At 42.4% G+C, this 11,910-nt stretch overlaps 1 protein-coding gene across 2 annotated transcripts; it reads right to left on the reverse strand.

Annotated features, from left to right (window-relative positions):
* Positions 1 to 5,353: 5,353 nt before the first annotated feature.
* ska1 (spindle and kinetochore associated complex subunit 1) lies at positions 5,354 to 11,577 on the reverse strand. 2 transcript variants are annotated; one of them, XM_031868204.1, is made up of 7 exons: positions 11,491 to 11,577; positions 10,778 to 10,867; positions 10,530 to 10,639; positions 9,479 to 9,573; positions 8,999 to 9,136; positions 7,076 to 7,245; positions 5,354 to 6,894 (listed from the first exon to the last, which is right to left on the reverse strand). In XM_031868204.1, exons 2-7 carry the CDS (start codon positions 10,857 to 10,859, stop codon positions 6,746 to 6,748), a joined length of 744 nt encoding a protein of 247 aa, XP_031724064.1. In that variant the 5' UTR covers positions 10,860 to 10,867; positions 11,491 to 11,577; the 3' UTR covers positions 5,354 to 6,745. The 2 variants fall into 2 exon arrangements, with proteins under 2 accessions (XP_031724064.1, XP_031724063.1); XM_031868203.1 differs by lacking the exon at positions 11,491 to 11,577 and having other exon boundaries at positions 10,778 to 11,479.
* Positions 11,578 to 11,910: the final 333 nt, after the last annotated feature.

The raw sequence follows: 11,910 nt of genomic DNA on the forward strand, positions 1-11,910 counted from the left end.
TTTCCACACCGTCTTGGAGTGAGTACATATCTTGTGTGCGCCTCCTCGTTACAGTCCCTCAGCCAGTTTGTGACAGGTGGCTGAACCAAATCTGCCTGCTGGAGTTCGCAGCTCACATGCTCAACTTAAGTTTTAAACTAAAGCGAAAGCCTTTTTTTCGACTTCATCTAATTGATACCATAAATGAAAGGTGGGTAATTGGCTTTTACATGCATTTACTCTCCACTGCAGCTCTGCTCACCAGACTTGGGAGGTCACCCTGGAGAGAAATAGAAGGTCTATGTTCATCATTTGAATACTGAGTGACTGCATGCCCCTTGTGGCCCTGCAGGACCGAAAGTAGGTGTTGAAAGGGGGAGAAAAGAAAGGCTAAGGGTGTAAGCCAGTTTTGAACACAATGGGGAGACAGAACAAATATGACTCCACAGAACTGCTCAGATAACACAGATCCTGAGGGAGTAGTTTCCCATGAAGCCGACCAAATAGTTTTCTACCAATCTCTTTGGGTTCCCATGTGTTCCTGCATGTAAACGATAGCTTGAAACAGTGCCTCATCTGCACTGCAGCAGGTAGCCCAAACCCCATGTGTGAGCCACCGATAGCTGCAACAGATACATGACTGAAAGCTGGAGGAGCAGATGATATTGGTCAATATCTTACAAACAAATAGAACAAGCTTTTGATCATTTTGATAAGCTTTGTCTAATGCTGCTACACAGAACACTTGGTAGCAATCAGCCCTATGGTTTAGGAGGAGATGAACCTTATGAAAGGCGTGGCCGTATCAAATTTGTGCTTTGTGGGGCGTTAAATACACGGCCACGTTGGGGCCGATTGGAGTCGTATTTCTCGGGAAACGCTTGCACATGATTTTCAGTTAATGGACCAAGATTCATGATTGTAGCTTGTTCCAGCTCACAGGAATTTTAGCTGCTGCAGCAGAGAACAGATAATAAAAAAACAACACAAACTCAATGGGGTTCTGCCCCTTTGGGCCTTGAACCCTAACAAGTAAAGGTTCATCATTGGATCCTACAGCGGTTGGGCCCCTCTCAAGGGTCAAAGGATAAGTCTGAGGGGTTGTGAGATGATTGATGGAGGTGGACTTTTCTCTGATCTTTGTATTCTGTGTGACATTGGATCATTTTCCCTCTTTGGGCATCAAAAACTGATATAAATGCAGCCATGTGAGGCAGTCAAGTTCTTACATTCAGAGGTGAATTTGTTTTCGCAATACTCAGCATATCGCAAAAATGTTTAAAATCTCAATTAGATCTTATTGTGACATAAGTATCGCGATAACTATTTTGGGGCCTCTGGTGATTCCAGTGGTATGCACTACTTCCGCCTTTGAACGAGCGTCTCGGTTTAGAAAAAGACGTCTCGACTAGAATTACAGTTTGCAGCGGATTCATAGGCTGAAGCAGATGTGCTGATCCAGCGTCAGCTGCAGGATTTAAAGGATGATTCATGGAAATGTGCCACCGGCTACTTTGCCTCTTTGAGGTTTAAGAGAGGAATAGTAACTTTAGTTCGTTTAGTTGTGTGTAATTACAACATGTGTGAGTGGAACTCAAAACAGACATAACCTTTCTCATAATCCACTGTGGCAACGACATGTTTAGAGTATCCATCGCCAGGTTTAAGAATAGACGACAACGCATCATCCATCAGCAAACTCACATCACGATGTCGTCGACGGAGCATTCGCGCTGACGGGCCTCATTTAAAGTCATATCAAGTGACCGTCCCACTGATAGACAGGACAAGGCTAAACTGTGAGCTCAACAATGGACTCTTGTCATAGTTACATCTTGTACTTATTCAAACGCCATGTAATGAATGTTCAGCTGTCGCTTGGGTTTAGTTCACATTTGCACTAAACAGCGCCCTATTTTTTTATTATAGGGCTCTATAATAAGTCATTATTCTAATGACTTAAGATGACTTTTTTTTTTTTTTTAAATCAGTTGGTAAAGATTTTCAAACCCACAGGACACTCATCCTCAAAGCAATATGAATATCGGAATATGTATTTATTCATCTTTTTTGTTTTATCACAGACACCTTTTCAAAAGAAAGTTACTTTGTAATATGACGATGATTAATAAACAAAGACGGTGCTGTTTTTATTGCTTTTATAGTTTTGGAGATATATGATAAATAAAATATTAACTCTATTAAACCCTTAAGATTTTGAAATGTACCTCCTCTTACAATATTTAAACTAGACTTTTAAAATAAGACTTCTAAACACGTCTAAAATTCTTTGTCATAGAAAGCTAAGGAGACCACTGAATTTTGAAATGTGTTCAAATATAATTCAAATGAAGTTGTTGTCTCAGTTGGTCTGTATAAGGTTCCTCTTATCTTCCCAGATGTCATCTATTGAGGCTGCATGTCTAAGTGTGTGACAAATAAAGGCACATGCAACACAGCTCACAAAGTAAACACCCTACAACAATCATACACTTTTAAATAACTTAAATAATAGCCGTGGGCTGATACAAGATGTCTAATCTCCCGACTCCAGTTATTACGGTATGATAAGTGCAATACATGAACCCAAGACGCTCGGTTACATTGGTGGATTTGAACCCACGCCTCCGAGGAGACTGGAGCCTCAATCCAGGCGAAATAGTTTAGCTAACGTTAGCAGGCTAACTCCGCGGCACTGTGATGTGGTCTGGAGACGAAGACCCGTGGAAGCCCAGCTCAGGGCTATCAGGCAGACGTTCGGCCAGCAGGGACATCCATGTGGACCTGCCTGCTCCGTTTTCTGGCGACGGTAGCCAGAGTTTCCTCGGCTGGGTGAGACAGCTGGAAGTTGCCGTCAGAGCGTCAGTGGGGAGCGGCGGCGATTACGGAGATGAGCTGGTGAGACTTCTGCCCACCCGCTTGAGCCAGTCGGCTTTTCTACTGCGAGACAGCCTTCCGGACGCAGTTAAGTCGGATTATGCTGCTGTTAAAGAAAAACTCGCCGTGGCATTTGGACAGAGACAGTTTATGGACCGCTTCAGAGCCAGCCTAGCGGCTCGCGTGCGTGCTCCGGGCGAGAGCTTGGAGGTATATGCCGCCGACGTGAGCCGACTGGCCTTGGAGGCATTCCCGGACTATGGAACCGTAACGCAGCGGGAAGAGAAGTTTCGACGCTTCCTTGCCGGTTTGGATGCTGCTTTGAGATCCAAATGCCTGGAGCAGGGCGCCACTGATCTGGAGGAGGCTCTGATTATCGCGGAACGGTGCGAAAATGCCAGGGAGGCTCTGCAGAGAGACCGTGTGAGTAACCGTACAGCCACCCATAGACTCGGGGACAGTGTGTTTGTGCAGTCAGTGTCAACTGATAATACCCTGCAGAAGGCAGTCGATAAACTGACAGAGGAGATGTCTTTGATGAGAGTGGAGATAAAGGAACATATCAACAGTCAACACCAGAATGACAAACATGAGACAGTCTGTTACATTAGTTTAGATCAGGGGTCGGCAACCTGTGGCTCCCAACTGGCGAACCGGATCCGGACCCAGGAACGAAAAACCGATAGATAATTTGGAATTATACATATTGGGCACCGAGTTTAAATTTTAACCGGCGCCTCTTATTCAGCCGTTACGGCACTTGTTCGGCGGTGCAGGAAACACACCAACCAATGCATTGCAAATCACATCACGTAATGCAGCTCAGCCAATCAAATATGGGTATTCTGACAAGTTTCGAGCGACGTTTACACACACGTGACACACGGGGCTGAGACGAGGAAATAGAAAGAAGAGCAGGGAAATTGCGCTGAACGAAGAAGTTATCTCACATGACGTTCTCCAAAAAGAGAAACGTGTTCAGAGGGAATATGATTTATAATCAAGAATGAATCATGAATCATGATTTTCAGACCCCCGCCCTCTGTAAACTATCAATGGATAAATCCAAATAAAGAAAAGTCACGGAGGAAAATAGAGAGTTTAACTCTGCGTGGACGTCTTCATTTGCTTTCACTGCCAACGATGCTGACTTACCTGTATGCTTCCAGAACAAGCACACAGCATGTGCTGAAAAGTGTCACGCTGGAGATGAGCGACAAAGAGCGATTTCTCAGCTGCCGCAGCAAACTCTCCTCTTCATAAGAGTTTGATATTGTTATATCAGGTAAAATTGCAAAAAAATGTCAAGAATTGTCTTTATTCTTGTTCTATATTTTCATAAATACAACAAACTATAGTTTTTGTATATATAATATAACTATATATAACACTTTATAGGCTGTGATATCAAATGGCTTTTGCGGCTCCAGACAAATATTATTTGGTGGAAAATAGGGCAAAATGGCTCTTTGGATAGTAAAGGTTGTCGACCCCTGGTTTAGATATTAGTTGACTAGATCATTAGTATTAGAACGTAATAAACTCTGTTATATTTTAAAGAGCAGCTGTCTGTGATTACTTTGTGCATGTGTATTGTGATAATAGCTATATATGTGGTCTGTGCTCAAACTTAAACCTTCACTTTCACTCTGAATGTGTAATAGTACTCAGACTGTTGACATTGTGAGTGAACACTAATTATGAGACTTAGTTTTATCGTTTGGTTATTGGTCCCTGTTCGCAGGGTGGTGCCCCGTTATTAATAATCATTAATAATTCTATTGATGTCAAGAATTTAGTTTCTTAGATGCTGATAACCCAAACACGCTCCTTTATGTTCCCAACAGTATTCTTTTCTCTTCATGGTGGTTTTACCAGAAGGTGGAACTTCCAGATACATTTCTATTTATACTACAATCAGCTGAAACCCCTCGACACACAGGCCATCCCCATTTAACTTAACATATGACTTCCAGAAGCAACTGGCTGTACCAGTGATGACTTAGGTGTCCTATTAAAGGAGCTGAATAATATACACATGTCCAATGCAAAACATGAGCGTTTTTATTCTTGGAGCAAACTAAACAGAACCTTAAAACAATTGAAGAGCTTTGTAATACCATCCATCCATCCATCTTCCTCCGCTTATCCGGTGTCGGGTCGCGGTGGCAGCAGGCCAAGCAGGCTGACCCAGACTTCCCTCTCCCCGGCAACATGTTCCAGCTCATTCTGGGGATCCCGAGGCGTTCCCAGGCCAGCTGGGAGATGTAATCCCTCCAGCGTGTTCTGGGTCTTCCCCGGGGTCTCCTCCCAGTTGGACGTGCCTGGAAAACCTCCAGTGGGAGGCGTCCAGGAGGCATCCTGATTAGATGCCAGAACCACCTCAGCTTTGTAATACCATAAAATCAAATATTTCTTTTGAGTGATGTCTCCACTAGAGAGCACCGACATGTTTATATTGTAAGATGTCTTGCTCATGTAACAGAGTTAAAAATGTACTTTATTATTCTGTTGAGTATGTGTGAATTCTATCTTTATGAGCTATTTTTATTTAGCATTTTATTTTGTTAATGCTTCCTGCGGAAGCGGCGTCTCGCCTCTTTTGTACCTCCAAAGCCCCCGTAGTCCCGACTTGCCCTCACAGTGGTGTTTCGTACTGTTGAGGGTAAGTTGTGTGGAATAATGTTGTTGCACTGTTTTGTTGTTTTCTTCGGGAATGTAACTGTTTACGCTACGTACTTTAGTAACTGCTAAGGCGATGACCTTATCAAGCTGTTACGTGCCGTTTTGACTGTGGAAAATATAAGTTTAGTGGCTGTTTCAGTTAGCCTTTTTGGCGCCATTTACTTTTACGTCAGGCCCTGTCATATAACTTAACGACAAAGATACTTTAGCATTCCTTTGTGTGAATTATGTTGTCTTGCATGTTTAGGAGCGGATGCATAAAGAGAGTGAGACCAGGAAGAAACTGTGATTCATGTTGTCTTCTGCAGGTATGTATTTTCCTTTGTTTAATGTTATAATTTTCGCGGGTTCTGTTAATCATTCCACCTCATGTAGTTGTTTGTTTTGTCCATTTGATGTCGCTGTTAGTCCCGACTTGCCCTGACAGTGGTGTTTCGTACTGTTGAGGGAGCGGATGCATAAAGAGAGTGAGACCAGCAAGAAACTGTGATTTATGTTGTCTTCTGCAGCGAATAAATGCTGGAAAGCTACCATCTGAGTTGTCTCCTTCAATGCCATTCCAAGTCTGTTACAGTCAGTCACAATTCTTCAAAATAATAATGCAAGGAATCCTTATGAAGAAATGATTGTTCATATTGTGCTCATGCAAGAAAATTAATTTGTGTTATTGGACTAAGAATAACCTGCATTGCGCCCTCATTGGTATGATGCGATATGAAGCTCATGGTGGACGGTTGGATCCGGGTTCAACACTATCAACTGCAGAGTTCATGCTTATGAATACGATGAACGAATAAGAATACAGCAATGACACATTCACCTTATTGTATTGTTAAGCTGAAGGACTGCAACGCATTTAGAAATGACATTTGGCATGCAGTCATTAAAACAATGTATTTTGAGGCCAGCCTATGTTAAACAATAAAATATAAACGTTATTGACCTAGAAACACTGGCAGGACCTCTACAGAATGCCATAACTTGAAATAAACATGTTTTACCGCATGTTGTCATCTTGAGTAAACATGCTACAATATAAAACCGTGAGAGACATTTTAAAAGCATTTATTAACATTCAAAGTTTTATTTGGATTTTCCTTTGTTTAGCTTAATAATATAAAATGCTGTTGACACATGCAAAGTTCACTTCTAACCATTTCCACCACAACATTATATACATGTGTAAACAGTATTATCTGCTGCTTCATAGCAGCATGTAGCGGGTGATGCCCCCTCCTCGGAGCTCTCGAAGGCGCTGGCAGTGTCGCAGCATGTTCAGAATCCCTTGAAATCGTTTGTCTGCCTTCATCTGAGTAAATTCGCGAATGTCGTCGTCCACCACAAAATACTGACCTGAAAGACATTTGGACAGGTTTGTCACCACTTGGACTTAGTGTATTGATGTATGGGATCAGATCAAAATGTCACATCAGCATTTATTGAGGATAGAACTTAGCTTAGAGCAGTGTACTAGTCTTGAGTGTACTACTCAAAGGGTCCTAGTAAATGCATTCTCTATTACTGATCAGTGTACCTTTTGTATCCTTCGTCTCCTGGTCCTTGAAGCGCTGGTGCAGCTTGCGCGCTTGATTGTTGAGAGTTTTCGCCGACTGACGGAGGATCTTGTACTTGGCTGTTACAGCCGTGTTGATGCTCTGCACGGCTGCATTGAGTTGATGATACGACACGCGTCCTTTCATGTACCTGAGGGGGACACGATGACCAGCTTCAGAGAACATACAGCTTATAAAGAAAGCTTCAACGTGAACACATACAGCAAAGAAACCTCCTTAATGTGCTATCCACTCAGAGCTGGAATATGGTCAAACATGTCATTAGAAAAGAAAGAGTCTTAACTAACACATGCTACATAACAGGGATATTTGTGTCTATTTTTCAGAGAATGAAAGTGAAACCAAATGTGACGTGTAGAGCAGGCATGAGTCACAGTGCAGAAGACAACAAACAACCTCAGGACAAACTTCACTCCACAGAGAGATTTGAAAACTGAATGCAGACATCTCAATGTGAAACACCTGAACTTTTTACAATTACTGTCCTACTTTCTTTAGGCAGAGCCAAAAACTATTTTGTGGACCAACCAGTCCAGTACATGTAAGCTTCATACCTGCAAACTCATGAGGTGAAAAAGGTGACAAGCCCGAAACCCTTTCGGGGGGGGGGGCTCATATTTATTTTAAATATGAGCTTTAAAATGTAGCATTCTGGTGTACTCTAAGAAAATTAAGTGATAAGACATTTACTTTAAGCAAAAAAAACTAATGTATTATTCAGTTATTAATCACTATTTCAGCTCTATTAATATTAACCTTTATTTAGACAAAATCCAATGAGACCGAGGTCTCATTTTGGTCAAATAAAAACAAAGATAGCAAGAGTAGCGAGAACCATCGCCTGTACAAAATAAAGTGATTCGTTTTCATTGAACCCTGTTACTGTACGGCTTCATATTAACTTCTGGCTGTGGTCATCACAGTGAACAGTGATGAGAGGACATATGAGCCCTTGTTGCTGTAGTTCATCTCCTTGGAGCGGAGGCTGCATTTAGCATACCCTGCCTTATCAATGTATTTAAAACACTGACAGCAGGAAGCTGTACTCACGTCTGTTTAGACCTCCACCTTTATCCAGGCCCAGCTCCACCTTTATCCAGACCCACCTTTATCCAGGCCCAGCTCCACTCACAGCTCAGCCCTGCGTCAAGCTGCGCTACAAACAGCCTCCTCTTCCTGAAGCTCTTTGACCTCATCATCTCATCAGTATCTGGGCCTCATGTTTCGTGGTCATAAAAGTTATTTTGACCACGAAATCATCCTCATTCTACTTAGAGTTAAAAAAAAAACAACTTGCAACCAGATGCGCCGGTGTTCCGGTTTAACGTTAACGAGTGACCGCGTGAACTGAACCGGAACACGGGGGGGGCTGCATGTTTCATCACATTAGGTTTTTTCCTTCTAAATCGCGATAATGATGAACGTCAACAGTCGACAAAGTTCCGCATGCAGTGGACATTAACTTAACCCAGCAAGTCTGAACGGTAACGGAACATAAACTTTAACGGAGGGAAATGAAGACGCTGTAGACATCTGAACGCTGATTGGCCAAGACTCGACACATCAAAGATGTTCTATTGCGAAGATCACGACATCACCTTTTCTCCTCGTCTCACTCCAATCTGAGAAACGCTGGCTGGCCAGCTCCTGATAGTGAGATCTGTGGTGTCTCACCACGAGTCAGAAGAGAAGAGTTACTGAGCCAGCCGTCAGGTAAAGTCAAACCACAGCACCAACAAGAGCAGATGAAGGAAAGCTCGTGTAAAACGCCATGCTCGGTATACAACGACCAAGAAGAGGTTAGAGTGCAATCCCCAGCTGACATCATGAACAATAACCATTATATCTCATCATGTTGAATATTAGTGAGCGGTGAGACTTACGGTGGGATGCTCTCATACTCTGGCAAGGTGATGACCTCAATCTCTCGGACGACGCTCTTGTTGGTCTTTTTGACGTTTTCGGACTGGGCCGGCTGAACATCTGCGGCTTCTTTCTGGGTCAGTACGGGTTCACCTCCACTGAGAGACGAGAGACATTACACAGCTGAACTCGTGATCCACTAGCACGGTATTGTTCTCAGAAACAACCCCCAACATCTGGGAAGGAGCTGTGAAGGCTGCTTGTGTGTGTCTCTCTCTGTTTGCGTGTGTTAGCGTGACCTGTAATATATAACCTATAGTGCATGCTTGATTAATTCAAGTTTCAATTGCATTAAATGAATCAACTAGATACAAGGGATGCAGTCTGAGTCTGTACTTGTTGACTCATCTATTCATTTGGGATCTGTATTAGAACAATGGTTGGTGGCCAGTGGTCCATTGAAAATCATCAAGCATAAAGCATCAAACATGTGTCCTCACTTTGCTGGGCCTTTCTTTCTGGGCATGTGTGCAGGTATGTTCTCCTTAAGGTGCTGGACATCCTCCAAGTCCTTCTGGAACGTCTCCTCAAGTTCCTTAAACACAAGCAAACAAAAATCAGGACGTATGGTTGAGGTTATTCAGAAACGGTGTCTCCATTTAGGGCTGGGATTCTTTGACGTAATCAACGTAAACAAGAAACAAAAATAAGTCTGTTTGCAGAGCGTGTGTCTGTGCGGAGCAAGAAGTCTGGCAGTGCCCGGTCCTCAGAGAGGGAAACACGACCCTGTGATTGTTTTCAGGGTGGAAGTATTTCAGACAGAAACTCAACAGTGTGGAGCAAACTGAGAATGAGAAATGTCTATCACAGCTCTACAACGGGCCTGCACTTTCTAAAGCAAAAGCATCCCGGAGCCCTTCGTCAACGTGGAAGCAGCAGCAGCAGCAGAGAACACTGTGTTTACGTGTCGTCACGCGACCAAAGCAGGAGATGAATTTGGTATTTGCTGTGTGGGGGGGTGCTCTGATTTCAGTAAGGGGGAGCATTTTTGATAAACAACACGTGTGTCATCTAACGTTATTCCGTTTTATATTTTTGGTTTCCTGTTGGAGTGACAGAATGATTATAACTGATGTTACATTCTATAAAGCATTTCAAATACTGACCAGTGACCATCTTCACTGCATTTTAGGTTTATTGCAGTGATGAAATCAATCTGTCATAACCATTTCAAGTTGTAAATCAAGTACTTACCTCCAGTTCAGGGAAAGGCTGCTGTGAAATACAGCGATTAAATAAATCAATGTGTCAATTGAGAATCACTGCTCTAAAATGTCCTGTGTCCTGTTCTTTAATAACCACAATTTATACGAGACTTATCCAAAATGCATTTTGTGTTAGAAATCCCAAAAACTGAATGCTGACCAATATTTGGCTAAATATCATTATTGGCCTCAACAATCCAGCACTGGTCAAGTTTGAATTTAAGCAGCAATGGAAACAAACGTATGGTGCCTGGTGCAAAACTGGATGGCATTGGCTGAAGTTTACCTTCAGCTGCTTTAGTTGCTCCTTCTGTCGACCAACACATCTTTCAAACTCCTCCAGAAGTTTCTCGAGTGCCACAAATTCTTGTCCAAGTTTCTTTCTTTGAGGCAATTCTAAATGTGGAGAGAGAAACAAACACAATTACACATTTTAATGGCACAACACTTAAGCTGTGCATAATAATAATAATAAAAGAGAAGTAAAAAACCAACGTTACGGGTCTGGTCTCCTATCAAATCACTGTAACATACCGACCACTGACAGATCCAGCATGCGGTGTACCGATGAGATCCTGTCATGAATGTGGTGGCTGACGTCCTCCAGCTCACTCATGTTGCTGACTAGGGGACACATTCAATTCATTAAACGTGGCACATTAACAAGAGTTACCTGGTAAATTTCATAAATACAACTTCAACATTGGTAAATGTACTTAATACCTCGGGTTAATCTATTTATATCAAACTGTACAACTACAAGCAACGATGGTAAAAGAAATAAAAAAATAACGGTTTCACAAATTCTGAAACTAGTTGGAGTCTCTGGTTAACGCAGTATAATGTTAGTGTGTGTAATGTTAGTGTGTTTATCATCGTGTAACGCTAGTCTGGAGGAGAACAAAGCAGCGAAATCACAAATAAAATAAAGGTTTCATCGGCTGCTCGTTCATTTAAGTTCCCCTTAAAAAAGTGAACCGTTAAGCCAACTTCGGGGTAGTCATAAAAGTGAACTTTTGCGTCTAACGTTACTCAATGCTAGACACCACTCTTGTGTTTATGTGGACAAGATAATGAGCCAACAGCTCATGTTTAGCGTTGACGCTAGCTGTCGGTTAGCATTATTATATCGGGCATATCAGGAACACACGAAAATACCTTCAGATTGAGACACCACCAGACTTGCACTGTCTGCGTCTATATAAAGTCATAAACCTACAAAACAGGGCTTAATTGAGATCACTCACGCTAAGTTGCGTTGTCCGTCACCCGACTCTTCCTCAATGTAGCGTTCCCGGTTCAAGCCGCATTTGAAATGGGACTCGATACGTAAAGGCCAGTGCGCAGTCGCGGACGCTCTTCTTATTCTTTTTTGAAGTGTATTGGCGGCAAACAATGAATTTGCGCATTACCGCCACCAACGGGTATGGAGTGTAGATCATGACGTCTAGTACTTACATTGTTTAATATAAGAATCGTAACTTAATCACACTGCACAGCCAATTTTCATTGCCTTGTTCCATGTGGAGTATGGAAGGCCCCAACACATATTCACAGTGCCTTTGCTTGCACATCCAATATCTTGAGAGCTGATTTGCCTGCTGTTCAAAACAAAACAGCCATAATGTAATCTTAATCTTTTAATTGCTCTGTAAATTATTGATTGT

This window comes from Anarrhichthys ocellatus, unplaced genomic scaffold, assembly GCF_004355925.1.
Source record: "Anarrhichthys ocellatus isolate YVR2014 unplaced genomic scaffold, GSC_Weel_1.0 scaffold41, whole genome shotgun sequence".
Taxonomy (NCBI): Eukaryota; Metazoa; Chordata; class Actinopteri; order Perciformes; family Anarhichadidae; genus Anarrhichthys; species Anarrhichthys ocellatus.